This window comes from Euprymna scolopes, chromosome 19 (genome assembly GCF_053919585.1).
Source record: "Euprymna scolopes isolate OS-2025 chromosome 19, ASM5391958v1, whole genome shotgun sequence".
Taxonomy (NCBI): Eukaryota; Metazoa; Mollusca; class Cephalopoda; order Sepiida; family Sepiolidae; genus Euprymna; species Euprymna scolopes.
This window is the reverse complement of record NC_136500.1, coordinates 95,935,655-95,955,545: the sequence shown is the minus strand read 5'-3', so window position 1 is coordinate 95,955,545 and position 19,891 is coordinate 95,935,655. Positions and strand designations below refer to the sequence as shown.

General features: G+C 32.4%; 1 protein-coding gene across 5 annotated transcripts in view; it reads right to left on the bottom strand.

The window, feature by feature from the left end:
- LOC145239850 (uncharacterized) overlaps window positions 1–19,891 on the bottom strand; it is a 242,332-nt gene that overhangs the window by 148,248 nt on the left and 74,193 nt on the right. For all 5 annotated transcript variants that reach the window (XM_080103403.1, XM_080103402.1, XM_080103404.1 and 2 more), the window contains exon 3: window positions 16,940–17,007. In XM_080103403.1, coding sequence (XP_079959529.1) covers window positions 16,940–17,007 — 68 coding nt within the window. The remainder of the gene's footprint in view (window positions 1–16,939; window positions 17,008–19,891) is intronic.

Here is a 19,891-nt window from a genome sequence, read left to right as displayed (position 1 = left end):
AATGGGCAGAATTAAAATAATTCTGAAAAGTAAAAAAAAAAATGAATGTTCAGTCAATTGAGAAAATATTGCTAGAGATCAATATACAACTGCTGTCTCAAGGTCTACACAAAAGATCATTTCTTGGCTGGGGAACAGTAGAATGTATAATGTCAGGTGTATTTTTCAACTCCTCCTGGACTGTGTCTATGTTTTTTTTATTTTTGTAATGGCATTAAACAAAGATGAGTTGAGTTGGTTCCAAATGAGTTCACTGCATTATTCTTAGAATGTATTTAAGTGGATGACCATTTGGGAATACTAGGTTTTGAATGTAAAATAGAGTTTTTTAGCCTTGCAAGCTGAAATCCAATATTAATCTAAACATAACGAACATAACCGATAGTCCTAGGTTGTGTGTTGCTCATTTATTAAAAGAATACACAAATTAATAATCCTCTTGTGAAGTCACTTGTATATCTACGACCGAGTATATTGAATTGTTTATACTTTTTAAATATATAAATATATAATAACAGTGTCAATGTAACAAATAACATTATATATATATATATATGGCAATTAAGCTACACAGAATATTCCGCGTTTCATCCATGCTAGGATTCATCAGGCTTATGCAAAGAGTTGTGGTTGTCTCGCGTTTTTATATACGCACATTCTATTGAGATTTTAGTTAGCCAATCAGCTTTCTAGTTTCCACCGCACCCTTCCTAATCAGCCAATGAGCAGGCACTTACAGGACAAAGGTCCAGTTGATCTCCGGTTCACCCTTTCCTTTGTGGGTGCTATTTTAGTGGGGAGCATAGATATTTAGTTTTCTAACCTATTTTAAATGTTTTTAACATTTGATTGTATGGCGCCGTATACCATAAGTAGACTCAGTAATAACTCGAACAATGAAAATATATTTAACAGGTCAATGCATTATACGAAACAGCCCTAAAAAATAATGGATGCAAAAATATTGATATCAAATATAAGCAACAAAACACCAATAACTATAATAAAATTAAAAATAGAAGAAAAAGAAATATAATCTGGTATATAGTGCCATACAATCAAATGTTAAAAACAAAACTTGGCAAGAAATTTCTAGATCTCATCGAAAAGCACTTCCCCGTAACCAATCCCTTACACAAAATTTTCAATAAAAATAACCTAACAGCTGCTGCAAAAATTTAGAGATGATAATTAAAGCACATAACAAAATATTAAATAAAAGCAATGAAAACAACAACAAAATAAACAATAAAAAAAGTGGACACCATGACAAAAATAAAACTAACACAAAGGACACATATGTTACTAGTAGAAATAATAATAATAAACCAACTCCAGACAACCATACTAGAAATAATAAAAATACTAATAATGAATAAGATAAATGCAACTGCAGATCCCACACATTTTGCCCACTTCAAAAGAAATGTCTAATCAAAAGCATAGTTTACTAGGCCACAATATTTGCAAAAGAAAACCCAAATAACAAGAAATATTATGTAGGTAGGACTTCCTTAGATTTCAAAACCCAATATTATGACCACAAAAGTATATTAAAAAATAAAAAGAAAACAATGAATGAAAACAACTCTAGCAAATAAATACTGGGAACTCAAAGAAAGTGGACGTTCGCTGGTAGTCGAATGGAAAATAGTAAGACAAGCAAACACATGTAGGGACCTAGATGGTCCATGTAGATTATGCCTTCATGAAAAATTTGTATCCTATATTTTAAAGAACCTCAACATCTATTAAACTGTAGGAGAATAAACTTTACTCTAGGATAGCGATACAAAATAATTTTAAAATTAATAATAGCAATAGAAAATAAATTAATAAAATAAACATACATATACATAAATTATCATATAAACTAACAGAACCCCCCCTCCAAAAAAAAAAACAACACATTTAACCTACATTTAAAATAGGTCAGAACTAGATATCTATGCTCCTTGCTAAAATAGCACACACAAAGGAAGGGGTGAACTGAAGGTCAACTGGGTCTTTGTCCTGTAAGTGCCTGCTCATTGGCTGATTAGGAAGGATGTGGTGGAAACTAGAAAGCCAATTGGCTAACTAAAAACTGAGCGTTTTATTATTTCTAATCGCCACTTTGAAAAATCACTCGCAAATACAACTGTTTCACTTAAAATGTAAAGCCCTGTAAATAGAAACGGTTGAAATGTACTCCAGTTTTTGAGATTACTTCAGCTTAACTGGAGAATTGAGTGAATGCAGAAACAATTTGAATTACAATTCATAGTTTTGTCATCATTGCAATCAACTTGTGATATAGTATATTGTCTGATGAAAACACTTTTTTCTTCTTCATTTGTGGCCATTCTTTGGGGTGCTTTCACCTGCTGCTGCCCACTTAGGCGACTTTTGATTTGACTGCGATGTGGTGAATCCATGTTCCATTCGTTGTCATATCGATAAAAGAAAAAAACCTTTTGTTGCAGTGAAACAGTTGCAGACAACATTAATTTGTCAACGTTTTTGATGAATTGTGAGCAAATGCAGCACCCACTTTGAACACTGCTTTCTCACTGACAAATGTTCATGCAAAAGTGGTGCCTTCTGATATCTTCAACTCTATTTCGCACAACAATTTATGATAAGTCAAAATGAATTCATGGACTTGTTTAATGTTTTTCTGAACAACTGTATTTGGGTGTCATTGAGTACTCAACATCATTTATGCTTGTACAACCATGTTTAAAATCAGCATATAATCTTGTGGTTAAAATATTCAAGTGGTAACTGTACAACAGTTAAACTATGCTTTGCTTTGAAGTAACAATTTCTCTGGGTTAAATTCGACATACTGTCAAGATTCACTACTCAAAATTCAACACTGCTGGCAAAAACTCGTCACACCACAACTTGACAATCTGCTGTCAAAAACTTAACTTCAAAATATGATGCATTACTGACAAAACTTGCTACTCCCAACATCCAAATCCCAAATCCACCAAGTTTATGAAAAAAAAACCCCAAAAAACATTAAAAAAAAACAAAACAAAAAAAACAGGATTTTTTTTTTTAAACTGGAAGCATTGCTTATTAGGTGACAATATCACAAGCATATAAAGAGAAAAGACAGCCCTTTTTCCCTCTTTTCTTCCATTTTTTTGACTGCACAAAAACAGGTTTGTAACAATTTTTGAGACATTTACTCACAGAAGAGTAACTTAGCTTACCTTTGGTAACATTTCAGACCACAAATCTCTAAACTATTGTTTATGATAAAACAGTTTTAAAAAAAAAGAAAAAAAAAAAGAAAAAAAAAAAGAAAAAAAAGAAAAAAAAAGAAAAAAAAAAAACCCACTTATCAGCCAATTGCTTTGTTTGGACAATATTTTTCCCCCCATCAGAAAACAAAAGTTTTTGTCAACTCAAAAAACTTCAGATTTCCCCATTTTGAAAATTTACAACAGTAACTTCACTTAAATAAACTTTAATTGGTAAAATAATGATAAACTAATTGAGCTCAAATTTTGACACATGCTATTTAAATAAATATCAATAAAAACCATATGTGAGGTCCAGGACTTACTGAATGATGCATTACGTAGATATATTTTCTTTCTTCAACAGATGTTTTGCTCTTCAATATGGTTCAAAACAATACACACAATAAAATATTAATCAACCTGATGGAAACACAAGCTGAGCAAGTGAAAAATTTAATCTCACCATGACTTTTTTTTTTAAAATTTTGCACAAATAGAGAAAAAATGAAATAGAGAAAAAATGAAATAGAGAAAAAATGAAATAGAGAAAAAATGAAATAGAGAAAAAATGAAATAGAGAAAAAATGAAATAGAGAAAAAATGAAATAGAGAAAAAATGAAATAGAGAAAAAATGAAATAGAGAAAAAATGAAATAGAGAAAAAATGAAATAGAGAAAAAATGAAATAGAGAAAAAATGAAAAAAAGAAAAAATGAAAAAAAGAAAAAATGAAAAAAAGAAAATATGAAAAAAAGAAAATATGAAAAAAAGAAAAAAATGAAAAAAAGAAAAAAATGAAAAAAAGAAAAAATGGAAAAAAGAAAAAATGGAAAAAAGAAAAAAATGGAAAAAAGAAAATGAAAAAAAGAAAAAAATGAAAAAAAGAAAAAAATGGAAAAAAGAAAAAAATGAAAAGAAAAAATGAAAAAAAGAAAAAATGAAAAAAAAAATTAAAAAAAGAAATGAAAAGAAAACATTAAAAAAAAGAAAAAATGAAAAAAATGAACAGAAAAAAAAAAAATGAAAAAAGAGAAAAAATTAAAAAAAGAAAAAATGAAAAAGAAATGAAAAAAAAAAGAAAAAATGAAAAAAAGAGAAAAAAGAGAAAAAAAGAAAAAGAGAAAAAAGAGAGAAAAGAGAGAAAAGAGAAAAAAAAAGAAAAAGAGAAAAGAGAAAAAAAAGAAAAAGAGAAAAGAGAAAAAAAAGAAAAAGAGAAAAGAGAAAAAAAAGAAAAAAGAGAAAAAAGAGAAAGAAAAAAAAGAGAAAGAAAAAAAAGAGAAAGAAAAAAAAGAGAAGTGCTAACAAATGAACGATTTGGGGGACAATTTTACCCCTATAATGCCCCCTAGCATGGCAACCAGAGTTATCTCAGAAAATCCGTTCTGGCAAAAATTTACTTTCATCATGACTAATGTTTATGTAAAAAAATAAAAATCCAAGAAAAAGAATTGAGAAAAGTGCAAACAAACGAACAGGAGTGAATTACTAGGTCCAATTCCTCCTTTGTTGGGGAACCAATAAAACAAATGAAGAGAGTTGCAAAAATTCGAACTTTCACACCATTACTTAATACACACAACTCTGAAAATAAAATTATTCAGAGCTAATATATATTCCAATAAGCAGAAGTCTAAAACACTTGGGTTTCACCATACAAGGATTGTTAGGTCAACTCAAAATGATTGAATCAAATGAATATATACACATAAGACATAAGATTCTGCCTATTTATTTGAATATCTACTCAAGCAGCAACTACAAGAACATAATTCGAATAAGAGCATTTCTAGATGGAACTTGCAGAGTTTATCCAAAGACAAAAACTAATTGAGAAAACTGATTCACTAGAAATCACCATCACTCCTTCAGTTAGCATAGAGAAAACTTTTTTGACCAGTGCTACAGTTATATATAACCACACTGAGGGGTCTTGGTTAAGATGATACCTAATGCAGATATTAAAAAATATCTATTATAAATAATTACTTAAAGATTCTATCGAGCACTCTCTAAGAATAATATGAAAAACTAACTAGAGCAATACTGCAAAAAGTTTCTTTCTTTTAAGTATGACAAATCCTCTCAGAAGGCTTACTATGGTTCTTAAACGAATAAGAATATTTGCCTGTCTATGTCATGTAGCTGTCTTAGCGACCATATGGGTGAAGACAGCTGATAGTAGTGAAAAACTATTTTAGTCGAGGGGTTGAATCCAGAGACCAATGCTACACACACTGATAATCTTGGTTAAAAGAAAACATGAATGTGGATATTAAATATATTATAAATCTCGTACATAAATGAATTGAGTCAACGTTTTTGTTTTTTTTTTATACTGGTTATGTGTACGTGATATCAATTACAAGGCTAACTATTTTGCATATTAAGTTTTGGAAAGTACATTTTATTAATTAACTATTATTTATCTTTCTTTTTTTTTTAAATTCAATCATTATTTTTATAACAAATAGTTGTGTTTGACAATATTGTTTTATTCTTTCAAATGTTTAGCATCTGTGTTCTAATATAGTTAGTTTTACCTTCAATTATATTTGAAACTACAATACAGTGACATTAACTACGTCGCTAGGACTATTACTGAATAAATACACAATGCTTTGAGCTTGACCAAACTGACTGCATTTAATTAATCCCGACGCACTATATACTAATAGTTTTTTTCTCATTACGGTACAAGCACCCTTGCTGGATTGCTACGTATATCCAATATGTACTTTGCCTCCAAGATGACTGCCTATATCTGATTTGCATGTTAAGTTAAAAAAAATTTTTTCTTTTCTCAAACTAAACGTTACTTGGCACTCAAAACTCTTATAATTAATCCTAACTGTATTCTGTAAGTTTAATCCTCTCCTGAAAACTAACAATCTGCTCTACTCTCCAAGTTGCCACTAACGCTCATACAATACACCTGACTTAGATGGGGGTATTTAGCTTTCAGCCCTTAACCTTTGCATGCTGACCAATTGGAAGTCATGATCACTAAACATCTGTACATTTCTACCCCTCAAGCATGCATTAGTCTATTCTTATCCAGGTGGATACTCACTAACAACAGTCTGTACTTAGATATACAACTATCTATATTACATAGCAATAGCTGTCCCTTCCTTAGCTAAGCAATGTTAAATACAAAAACTGAACCGTTACTCTATAATGCAAAATACAACTTCCTGATTTTTAAACAAAAGCTGAAGAGATCTTCATTAGAAATGGTAACCTACTTAATACCTACAATCTCCATATATTCGCATCTACTAGAAATATGCCCATATATCTATTTATTGTACTATACATACTGTATACGACAAAGCATAATTTACTCACAATTATACATGTACTTCATATCAAAAATGACGTTACTTGTATCTATTGAATATACAACTTAACCCTCCTGCTATCTAAAATATCCAGAACTTGTACAATTTTTTCTAGTTAATTCGTAATACCATACCATTCTGCAACGCATTATCCTATTCCTAAGTCAACATAAAAATAAGAAAAGGAAACTTCTTTTTTTTTTTTTGACATAAAGAAAAAAACAAACGAGGTTAACTCTTTCCAACAGACCTGTTTGCAAATATAGCTGCTTCCACTGCATGAACTCTTACTCAGCCCCTCCTCCAGTAACAATGAAATAGCAATGCCCTGTAATCACTTTGAGGAGTATAATTTTTCAGTTGATATATAACCCTTTTAAACTAACCCGTTAACATTAACCACCAACGCGGGGGCGCAGAAATACCTGGATTAGGACCCAGGCGCGGGGAAAACCCTCTCGATGCTGATGGACCCATAGATCTTCCCAGGTCATCCCTCTAGGAGAAGGAAAACTCTGAAGCTAAACCTAAGGGGAGGAAGGCCTCTCCAGTCTTGGATGACAACCTTCCTAGAGCTGGTGACTCAAACAAATTACCGGTCTGCAAACCTAAACTGCTTAAGGAGTAGGTAGGCACTATCGCCCGGCCTTTGCCTATTAGAGGTCGAATCACGGGGAGTTGACAGACCTTCAGTGGTTGATCTTGTTTCCTGACTAGGGCAATGAACGCCGTTTTCCCCACTCCCGACACATCCCATCCCCTAAACTGGGCACTTGGGAGTGCTTGAATGCCATAATGCCAGTACAAGTAGATTGGGTTGACCATCGTCTGATGGGTTGAGAGTAACCGATAAACAGTTCCTGGCTGCTGTTCCCGACTGGTAGTACAGGCGCCCTAACTCTTTGGTAGCGCTTAGAGTGGCTGCTTCATCAACAGTTGTATAATATCGGGTTGTTTGTAGTGCCATGTCATGCATGGAAAGGGACCCTGCACTCATCCCCGGTGGGCTATCCTCAGGCCACAATCCTAGTAGATGGCAGGACAACTGATGGTCTGCTTGTGTTGCAGGTCTGGTATTCTGCATAACCACTTGTTCAGCATCCCTTACCTAAACTGAAACTCTTAAAAAAAAAAAAAAAAAAAAAAAAAAAAAAAAAAGACAGTACAATAAAAAATTACGCTAAAACCAGGCCCAAACTCAAACAAAAACAACCTGCCTTCTCCCTTGAGGCTTGCATTTACGAACATCCATGGGCTTAGAACTAATTTAAATGATGTTGAAGCATTTCTCCTTACAAACACCCCGGATATCTTAGCACTAAGTGAGACTAACCTACACTCATCCCCTCTAACTACTTTAACATGCCTGGCTATCTCCCACTCTGTCGTAAGGACTCTGACAGACATATGCACGGATTTGGAGTCTACATTCGTAACACCCTCCCCTTGACTAGAGAAACAAAGCTAGAATCGGACAATCAAGCCATTATGTGCTTTAAACTAAATATACAACATAACATTAGCTACTTTTATTTTCTCTACCACTCTCCCTTAACCCAGGACTGCACCATAATAAACAAAGTCGCTGACTGCATAGGCACAGCACTCTCCCTCTACACTAGCACACAAGTACATGTATTTGGTGACTTTAATGTTCACCACAAAAACTGGCTTGGATTCTCTACTTACAGACGCAGCGGGCAGCACAACACATAGCTTTGCTATATCTCACCCCCTATCACAAATGATTACGTTTCCCTGACCAGCAAGAACAACATGCTTCACTTCTAGATCTGTTTCTGACCACAGTTCTCGAGGATTCTATAACAAATGCTGACAGCCCACTCGGGAACACTGATTATGCAGTGATAATGGTCGAAATCACCCTAAACTCTAGACCCAAAACTGAAGAGCCAGTGCTCAAAACAACGAGATAATATAAAAGGGCTGACTGGGAAGCCATCAGAGATCTTATCAGATGCCCGATGGGGAAATATTTTTTCTCTTCTTGCTGAACAGTGCGCAAATGAGACTACTGAATGGTTCAAAACAGTAATTGAAGCACATGTTCCCATGCGGAAATTTTATAGCAAGCCCCACTTTCCCCAATGGTTTACTTCTACTTGCGCAACTGCCATTGCTCAAAGTCAGCATGCATACTGCAGATTTAACCGACATAAGTCCAGTTCAAACAGACAGAAGTATATAGAAGCTAGAAGTATCATTAAGAAAGAAATAGCGACAGCTCAGAGAGAAAAAACGCATAAAAGCACAAAAATTAGAAATGCATGACTTCTGGAAAATCTAAAACAGTGTTGTAAATAATGGGCAATCGACAATTCCCCCACTAACCAACAATCACAAGGTTGTTTGCTCAGCAACCGACAAGGCTAATATGCTTGCCAGTCGGTTTGCCTCAAACTCCACACTGGACCCTTCCAACCACCACCTGCCTGACTGACTTTCCTTTGCGGCAGACGCCCCGCTAGATGATCTAAAAATCACCCCTGCTCAGGTGCATGCTATCATAAAAAACTGACACTTCAAAAGCATGTGGACCCGATCTCATCCCAGCTGTGCTATTAAAAAAGTGCTCAGCCGAAGTAGTTTCAGTTCTCTCCAAACTCTAGAACAAATGCCTTAATGAATCTTGCTTTCCGGGCTGTTGGAAAACTGCTTCTGTGGTACCAGTATTCAAGAATTCTGGCGAAAGAACTGACCCATCAAATTATCGCCCCATTAGCCTCCTCCCACTTTTCACCAAAATATTTGAGACCATAATTAACCATGCTCTAGTCCATCACCTTACAGATGCTAAACTTCTGACTGACAAACAATATGGATTTAGACAAGCCCGTTCCACAGCAGACATCCTCACTGTAATCTCTGAACATATATACCATTCACTGGACAAAGCGGGGGAGGGTAGAGCGGTAGCTCTAGATATATCTAAGGCTTTTGACAGGGTATGGCATGAGGGTCTCCTCAGGAAAATTAGATCATATGGTATCACTGGTAGAATACTTAACATAATTCAATCCTTCTTAGATTAGAGAAAAATCCAGCTTGTCCTCGACGGTCGTACATCTAAACAATATGATATAAATGCGGGAGTGCCCCAGGGGTCTATACTTGGACCTCTATTTTTCCTGATATTCATAAATGACCTCCCCGACAAAATTTAAATGGGTATATATGCTGATGACACCACACTCTTTAACAAGCATGACAGGAAAACAAATGAACACATATCTAAAGAAATGGCAAAAACACTAGAGGATGACCTCCAATCTGTAGTGGAATGGGGACAAAAATGGATGGTCACATTCAATGCTGCCAAGACTAAACTGGTTTCCTTCAATAATTACAAGAAACCTTCTCTGCCACCAATAGCAATGGCCAGTGACTCTTTATCTGAGAGTACATCTTTCAAACTGATTGGCTTAACGTTCACAGGAAACAGGAGTTGGAACAATTACATTGAAAGCATTGCCAGGGCCGCTGTGAAGAAGGTAGGCTCTCTCTACCATGCTAGAAAACTACTAACACTCGAAAGTATCCTGTACCTCTACAAGGCTACCATTCGCCCATGTATGGAGTATTGCTGTCACATTTGGGGTGGTGCATCTGCTACTAGTCTCACTCCTAGATAAGGTTCAAAAGAGAGTCGCAAATCTGATAGGTCCTGAACTGGCATCTAAGCTTCAGCCTCTGTCCCATCGACGAAATGTTGCATCTCTCTGCCTGTTCTACTAGTATTTTAAGGTGAATGCTCTGGCGAACTGCAGACACTTATGCCCCCATGACAGACACCCACGACAAACCCGACAGGCAGCTAAATCCCACACCCACACAGTAGAGATCCCTAGATGTAAAAGATCTTTACTCCAATAGTTTCTTCCCCAGAACCGCTAAACTCTGGAATTCCATTCCAGGTCCCTGCTTCCCCAACTGTACTGACATGCAGAAGTTCAAGTGTAACGTGAACCGACATCTTGCTGCCCAAATCCCAACATAGTACCCCAGTAGTTGTTGCCCCTGATAGAAGCCCCCTACACCAAAGTGGCAATGTGCGTTGTTTGGGGTGAAAATGTAAAAAAAAAAAAAAAAAAAAAAAAAAAAAATTCCTTTCTTTAGAGGTACTAATTTCATTTTCAACAAGGTATGATCTATTTCTATATTTCAAGTGAAAAGACAAATTGATTTCTTCTTTCTTCAGAAAGATGTCACTATTCATAAATAATAAATAAATAAGAGTTGGATTTTATGTTTATAAAATTATGAATGAAATGTTTATTATTTTGAATTAATATTTTTTTAAATAGTGAATTGTACAAAACAATAATTGCATCCCTCTGCAATATCAAAAATCAGCTAGTGTGTACATATGTGATAAGTATATTTCATAGTTTTTATTATTTTTCCAATAAATTGTTTACCAATTCTGATTTGTTTTTATTATTATTCTAAACTTAGTTCTATGGACTAAAAACCTAAATAATCCTTCATAGGGAGAAAATTTCAAAGTCCACGCAAAACATTGTTTAATAAAAAGTTAAAAACTATCAAATTTGAAGTTTTTAAATCAAATTATTCTTGTAATGTTTTCTGAACTTTGTCAAATAAAATCAAATATTATTCCGATATATGAAAAAAAAATAAAATAAAATAACTATTTGATTTTTAAGAACTTTTAAGTTCAATTGAGAGTAATAAATGTTGCCGGTGAATTACCTAAATTTCTGTTGGTACAAATGTAACAATAATTGCAGATGGTAAGTGTCATTAAATTATTCTACAAGTTGAGAAAATTACATATCTACTTTTAATTCAAAACTTAATATTTAGGTTAAAAATAAATTCATGTCAATTCTAATGTTCAACTCTGGTTTAAATAAATTGCAATAATATATATATATAATCTTTTTTTTTTTTTTCAATTCAATTTTCACCCCAAACAAGGCACAGTGCCACTTTGAAGCAGGGGGCTACTATCAGGGACTTAATTAGCGGGGTCATTATGAAGGGAGATGAGTAGAAAGATGTTTGTTAACATTACACTTGAACTTTTGCATATCATTGCAGTTGGGAAAGCAGAATCCCGGAAGGGAGTTCCAAAGACCCGCAGTTCTGAGGAAGAAACTATTGGAGTAAAAGGCTTTCTTGCACCTAAGGATCTCTACTGTAAAGGGATGAGACTTAGTAGCTTGTCGGGTTTGTCGGGGGTAGTTACGTCGGGGAGGTACAAGTGTTTGCAGTTCGTCAGAGCATTCACCATTAAAGTATTTGTAGAACAGGCAGAGGGATGCAACATCTCGTCGATGGGACAGAGGCTGAAGCCTAGATGACAGTTCAGGACCTATCAGGTTGGCAACTCTCTTTTGAACCCTGTCCAGGAGCGAGAGACAAGCAGCAGATGCACCAGCCCTGATGTGACAACAGTACTCCATACATGAGCGAATGGTTGCCTTATAGAGGTATAGGATACTGTCAGGCGTAAGTAGTTTTCTAGCACGGTAGAGGGAGCCAACCTTCCTTGCAATGCCCTCAATGTATCTATTCCAGTTCATATTCCCTGTAAACGTTAGGCAGAGGAGTTTAAAAGAAGTACTTTCAGGCAATGTGTTCTTGGCCATTGCTATTGGTGGTAGAGAAGGTTTCTTGTAGTTATTGAAGGAAACAAGCTTAGTCTTAGCAGCATTGAATGTGACCAACCATTTTTGTCCCCATTCCACTACGGATTGGAGGTCATCCTTTAGTGTTTCTGCCATTTCCTTGGATATGTGTTCATTTGTTTTCCCCTCATATCTGTTATAGAGAGTGGTGTCATCGGCAAATATACCCATCTCCGAAACAATTTTATCAGGGAGGTCGTTTATGAATATCAGGAATAATAGAGGTCCAAGTATAGACCCCTGAGGTACTCCCGCATTTATGTCATATTGTTTGGATGATTTTTCTATTATCTAAGAAGGATTTAATTACATTATGAATTCTTCCAGTGATTCCATATGATCTAATTTTCCTTAGAAGACCATCGTGCCATACCCTGTCAAAAGCCTTAGATATATCAAGGGCCACTGCTCTACCCTCCCCTGTTTTATCCAATGAACGGTATATACGTTCAGAAACTACAGTTAAGATATCTGCTGTTGAACGGGCTTGCCTGAATCTATATTGTTTGTCAGTCAGGAGTTTAGCAGCTGTTAGGTGCTGGACTAGGGCTTGATTAACTAAGGACTCAAATATTTTGGCGAAAAGCGGGAGGAGGCTAATGGGGCGATAATTTAGTGGGTCAGTTCTTTCACCAGAATTCTTGAAGACTGGTACCACAGAGGCGGTTTTCCAGCAGTCGGGAAAACAAGATTCGTTAAGGCATTTATTGTAAAGTTTGGACAGAACTGGAGCAACCTCGGCAGAGCATTTTTTTAATAGCACAGCCGGGATGAGATCTGGTCCACATGCTTTTGAGGTGTCTAGGTTTTTTTATAATAGCATGCACCTGAGATATCTATATAATAAAGTTGATTTTTCCCATCCATATTGACATAATAGCTTAATAACCCAAACCATCATATGCTAATCTATTATGCAATGCAATTAGCCTAAGCCATTATTCATGTCAGAAATCATGTATTAATTTCGCCTTCATTCCACATTATGTTTTATTCCAAATAGCCCCCCCCCCCCACAAATTCTAAAGAAAAGGTGGTTTCCTTTACTTGCTACTATTTTTCCATTATCACTATAACCAGATTATCATGTTCTATTTTTGATGGAATAAAAAATAAAGGAACACTGGTTATTCTAGAATACTTTCACAAAAAACAACAAATGTTCACTAAGAGTTCAAACATGTATGTCAATAGCTTCTGGTTATTTTTTATTATATCCCTCCATTAGAATTGATACTCTAACATTTATTTACTTCAATAAAAATAATATTTCTTTTCAACAATGCAAGGAGACATTATGATTGTATAACAAAAGAATATTAGATTAGATGTTACATGCACAGACTTAGCCATAGTAAGTACACAACACTATTCCAATATTATTGTCCCTTTCAAGCATTTTTCCAAATTATTTCTTTGCAAATTGCCCCAGTTGATGACTTTTCTTTCCCTGACCAAGAACATAACAGATGGTGGATACTATAAAAATAGGTTACAAATGTTTATTGATGCAACTAAGTCCATGCTTATGTTACTAAACTACAATGTAACACATGGTCATATATTAAATTTGGAGTTGTTTTTCAGTGACTTAAGGAATATCAAATTGGATGTCAAATTAATTCCAAATTCCAGGCCACTTTTATGACTAATCGTGGAATAAAGGAATATCAGATTGGATGCCAAATACAGAACCCATTAATTGTAGTGAACATGACAAAATATTCCACTATTTAAGAAATTTTCACAATTATTTTAACTTTTCATGCACACATTTTCTTGGCAAATTGCTTCAGTTGAGGAGGATTTATTTTTCCCCTAATGAAGAGCAAAACAGATGATGTATGGTATCAGAACAGATGATATATGTATTTCAGTGTGTTTAAGAATTGTTTTTAAGCTAATACTTTTATTTAAATTATTTTTTTATACAAGTCACTAACAGACTTCACTCATTTTCCTTGAATATCACCCAATGAAATATGTCATCGTTATCTAAGAAATAAGCTAATAATACTAGCATATTTACTCATTTAAAACGTGTTTTCCTTCTGATTTCATACATAATACTTAAGTTAATCAGCAGTTCTTTACATGCCTTCCACTAACTGCCCCAAATTTAAATATTTGCCAATTTTTCAATATCTTTTCCATTTTGGTTTATTTTATTTTCCTTTTTAAAATGTATTTACTATTAACACAATGTATTAATATATATTGGATTTTTTTTTTTTTTAAGAAATCAAACTATAAATGTAAACAATATTTTTTAAAGTTAAATCATTTTTCTATTTCCCCTGTGCAACACCATAACACAAGTTCTCCTAATGTAGAATAATCTAGAAACAAAATTGCAAATTATAAACAAGTTTCATTTTTTTATTTAATATAAAACAGAGTCATATATGAAAATAATGTCCTTTGGTTTAAGAGCATAAATGAAGCACGATACAGATTTTTGTTATTAAACTCCAAACCAGAAATTACTTTCTCAACAGCAGTTTAAAGGATTCAACATTACATTTGAATATCAAAGCCATCTTAATCTATTATTAATATATTTAAAAAAAAAAAAAAAAAAAATAGCTGACATTGGTTTACTTTGTGAGCTTCAAAAATTCAAAAGTAATTCTGAAACCTTTAAACTATGCATTGTAAATTAATTTCTAACTTGAATTAAAAAATTGCAGATAAAATTCAAGTATTATGGCTCTTTTATGTTATTAAATAATGCACATTTCTCCATCATGATAAAGACATTTTGACAATTTTACATAGGCATAAACAAAAGGAGCCAATATAATTGATGTTAAGTGTTAGTCTTTTCAGTCAAATACATTCAGTTATAAATAACTTATAATGAGTTTTTCATTTTTATTTTTTATTCAAGTGAGGAGTTGGAATTCAGCATTTTATGCAGACATTGAGAAAGTGTTGAGAAAAAAAAAAAAAAAAAAAGAAACAAAACAAAAACGTCATGAGAGTGCCTAATTTGACAACAGTGGTAAAAGCTAGAAAATGCTGATAATAAACAATTGTAATATATAAACACACAAAAATGATGCAAGCCTCCGTTCAGTCTCGGAAGACAATGGATACCTCCTGTAAGTGTAGATGCACATGTGATTATGAGGCAAGGGTTGTGCAATCTTCAACCACACCTCTACAATAATAACAAATAATATTGCATCTGGAAATGATGAGTTATATTATTTTATCACAACTCAATTATTATAGCACAAACTTTATTATTCAAAAATTATGTATTCCTCATTCATAGCCAAATTTTGAGACTTCATGACAACTGACCATTATATAATTAAAAAATTTACAAAACAATCATTGAAGTTTAAAAAGTAAAAGAATGAAGAATCTGTTATTCAAAAAGCAATAATGATGAACTATAAACAGATTGAAAATGGTGAATAAATTTTATGCACTATCGATTTTTCTAAGAATAAAAACGATCAGCAAATAATTTTTTATATTAATCAAGCACTGATACAATAAAAGTATGAACATTGTTTTGTAGAGAAATATTGTATTTATAAACCACTTTGAAAGGTTGAAGAATTGGTTTGAATTCAAATCTGCATATGTTATTTCAAATAACACTATATATTAGTTCAATTATCCATCGATACCTGCAGCTTCACGGAAACACCGGAAGTCCAGCTCATTAGATTAAAGAATACAGAGGAGAATCATTCTTCAGCCTATGGTCTAAAATTGATTATACAAAAACACATCATTATACTAATATATCAACCCATAGGGGAGCACATATATTTGCTCTCCTATGAATGGAGCAAATAATGATTTCTGCGATACTTTTCTATAAAAAGTATCAAGTACCTTAAGCTAGCAGTATCATAAAAATATATAAATAAATGAATGGCTACAAATTTATACAATTTCTCCCACAGCCACTAGCAGTTTCATTTGTTCAGTCAGTAGAACACCAGATGTCAACCACTGCGGTTTCACTCATCTAGGCATACTAAAAGGGTTATAGATGCAGCAAAACAAGTGTTTATGGATATATATATATACACACCTCATGAAAATGATTTGTACTAATATTATTATATGACCACTTAAAATTAAATTGAGGTACCAAGTTGATTGTTCAAAATGTAGATGTTCACTTAAAGAGACAGAATCTTTTAAAAAAATTCTCTCAATTGGAATGCATGAGATAGTAGTTAAATGTTTGACATCCGCCCTATCGCAACTACAACAAAATAAGAAAATTTCAAAAACAAACTAATGCTATATACAGAAAAGTTTTCAAAATGTACAAAATCACCACTGAAGTTTGAATAAGTTAGACTTTATAAAATTAATAGAATCAAGTATTTGTTTTCAAAAAGAGCAATTATGATAAACTTAAGTGTGAATAAGTTGAATCTACTTTCACAAAAAAAATTGTAAGAAAATATAGGATTGCTAATTATTTTTACTTTTTAATGAAATTTATAAACATGAGTGACACATAATTTACAATTTTGCAAGCATTGACTGATACAATAAAAAATAGGAAAAAAAAAATTTTTTTTTTTTTTTTTTTTTTAAATTTTCTCTAGATTTTCTAAATATTATTTTCAAAATACAGAGCAATAGTCAGAGTCAGAATAATTAATAAGAAAATCTACATCAATTTAAAAAAAAACATAATACTTACTTGCTCGCACTCCTTCATTGTATTTGCTCTCATGGGCGTCAGTTGATCACTTATGATAGGAGGAACTACTATAAACAGAAAAAAAAAAAATTAGAACTTTTTTTCACATAATCATATTATGCATTATTAAAATGGCATATGACCTATTATGGAGAACAATCATTCATGAAGTTTTCTTTGACAACAGTTTAAAAGCAAACCTAATGAAAAAACAAAAGCATACTCAAACTCTACAATGCATTCCTCTTTTACATTATTTTCATTCAGAATCGCTATTTCATTCAAATACTAACTTTCCATATTTCCAACATAGAAGGTAAGAGTTGTTTTGTACACCATGATCAACTGTAAAGCAGGAATAAAACTGAAATGAAATCTTAAAAGGATTTCCACCATTTTATACCTACTGTCAAAAAAATTAGAAGTAAAACAATTCAGTCTCAAATTTCATTCTCTGAACTTACAATGAAACCATAATATCAATAAACAAATTAGTTTCAGATTGTTTATAAATAGTGGTTAAATAAATACATGCATTTAACACATTTCAAAATAAACTTTTTTTTTTCACATCTAAAATTGTCAGGGAGTTTGAGTGGAAGTGGAAGGATTTTAGCTAAACAAAGTGTAATTTGTTTGATAGTATGGTCAGACTGGCAATAGTGGATTCAATGAGCCAGTGAATATTTTTATCATGAGTTGGACATTAAAAAGTAGCAAGATATTTTTTAATGACAATTTTTAAGAATGCTAAAACTTAATATTATTAGTGCAGTTTGCAGTTATATTGTAAATTGTTGTTTTAAATTAAGAGTTTCTTGCGTTTTAATTTTAAAATTTATTTAAAAAATTGTAAAAGCAATATCTATATATATTTATATTGCTGCGATTCTCATTTCTACTTTAGATGGATTGTACCAAAATTAAAACATCTAAAGAAGTTATTTTTGAGATAAAAACATGTTAAAACGCACTGTTAGAAAAGTATGATCAATATTTGGCTAAGATAAATTCTCAGGAGAATTGAATTATTATTACAGCAGACATTTGTTTTATTCGCTTTGTTTTTTTATTGCAAACTGAGATGATAAACACAGAAAAAAAAATATACAAAACTTTTTTCACTGAAAATAGAAATTGTGTTTTCAAATACAACACTTGCAAGACATCCTGTGACCTGTAAAATAAATGCTTTTTCATGACTTGGATTAAAGTTTAATCATGAAACATTTAAATAAATTGTCAACAGTGAATACATACCATTTATTAACAATTTGGTAAAAAAAAAAAAAAAAAAAAAAAAAATTAAAAAAATACATTTCAGAATTTTTGAGATGAGGATTTGCTAATTTATAGGCACTTTTGCATAATTTGACCCGAATTCTTGTGAATTCCTGTGAAGCATGGATCGAGCGAGACCAGCAATCATCGGTGTCAACCGAGCGTCGTAACAGACGCAGACTAATTAAAAAAAAAAAAAAAAAAAAAAAAAAAAAAAAAACGGAAAAAAAAAAAATACAAATAATCAAAAATAACAAAAAACCTACCTTGAAAAATGAAAATATCTTTTTATTATATCGTTTTCTTTCTTTTTTCTTCAAGAAAAGATTTTTTAACCGTATAATTGTTAGGTGTAAGTATAAGCCCCCCCCCCCCCGAGACTTTTTGTTCAGTCTTTTTTTTGGGGGGGGAGGGGAGATTACACAGAAATTTAAAAACAGTCATGCAAAGATGAGAAATACACATACACCTGAAAAATAGTTACATAATTTTATTAATATAGAAATTACTTTATTCCTTAAGTTCATTTTATAACAGATTGGATTAAATGATTCAAAATACTTATATAAAAACTCATTTGAATAAAACATTTAAAAATGTAATGTTTGAAAAATAAGTGTTCCTTTAAAGGCATAACATAAGTAAAAAAAAAAAAAAAAAAAAAAAAAATAGCAATAAAATATTAATGAGGGCTTTTTAGAGTTTCTAACTCAACAATCAATTTTGAATACTACAAAAGCAATGTAATATACACATTTGCTTTTGATCATGGAAGAAAGGCAGATGTATTTGAGAAGTAATCTGATCTTTATAATACAAACAGGAACAACAGTTTTCTTCAAATAATGTTTATATAAAGAAAATAAAGTTGAGTAGAAAAACAGAAATAGAGAATTTAAAGAAAAGGATATATTTATATCTTACTGTGACATTGATTTCAAATCATTTAGTCATCTATAATATAAATCTCACCTATCTGTTTAAATGCATGTATGTATGTTTGTATGTCTGCCTAAAACTTTCAACAGCGGCAACGGATTTTAAGGAGTCAGTATCATTTTGAAGCTCGACCTTTCGGACGACAAATATCGAAAAATTGGCTAAAACATTAATTCCTTCACCCTCAACTGGACACTTTTCTACAAGGGTGGGGGGCGCTTTTTTCGCAGATATTTAAAAAAAAAAATATGGATTTAATATTTTGAAATCATTTTCAAATAAAATGTATAGCTAATTAGGGTGTGGAATAAAAAGAATGCTCAAATGGCTAAAATTTGGGTGTGGCATATGAAGTTTTTTTTTTATTCACAAGAAATCATTTCCTTGATAATCCATGAGACTGGAAAATCTATGCTTACATGTGAAAATAAAACAAATTTGTAAAACTGATTTTTACATATTTAAATGTCAAGTGTTTTGTAACCCATAAAGGAACATTACCAGGTAATAATTTTAGAAACTTTTTCTTTGAATGCAAATTTTAGAAAAAAAACGTTTTGTAAACAAAATATCTACATATACATTTTCATATTAAAAAGTACATATACAGAGGTATATGGAATTATTGGTATATAACCAATCGCCAATTGTTGACCAAGTTTTGTGTTCTGGTCAACAACTCGTATAGTTCTTATTCTCTCTCTCGCATACACTTGGTAGTCCAAGCATATT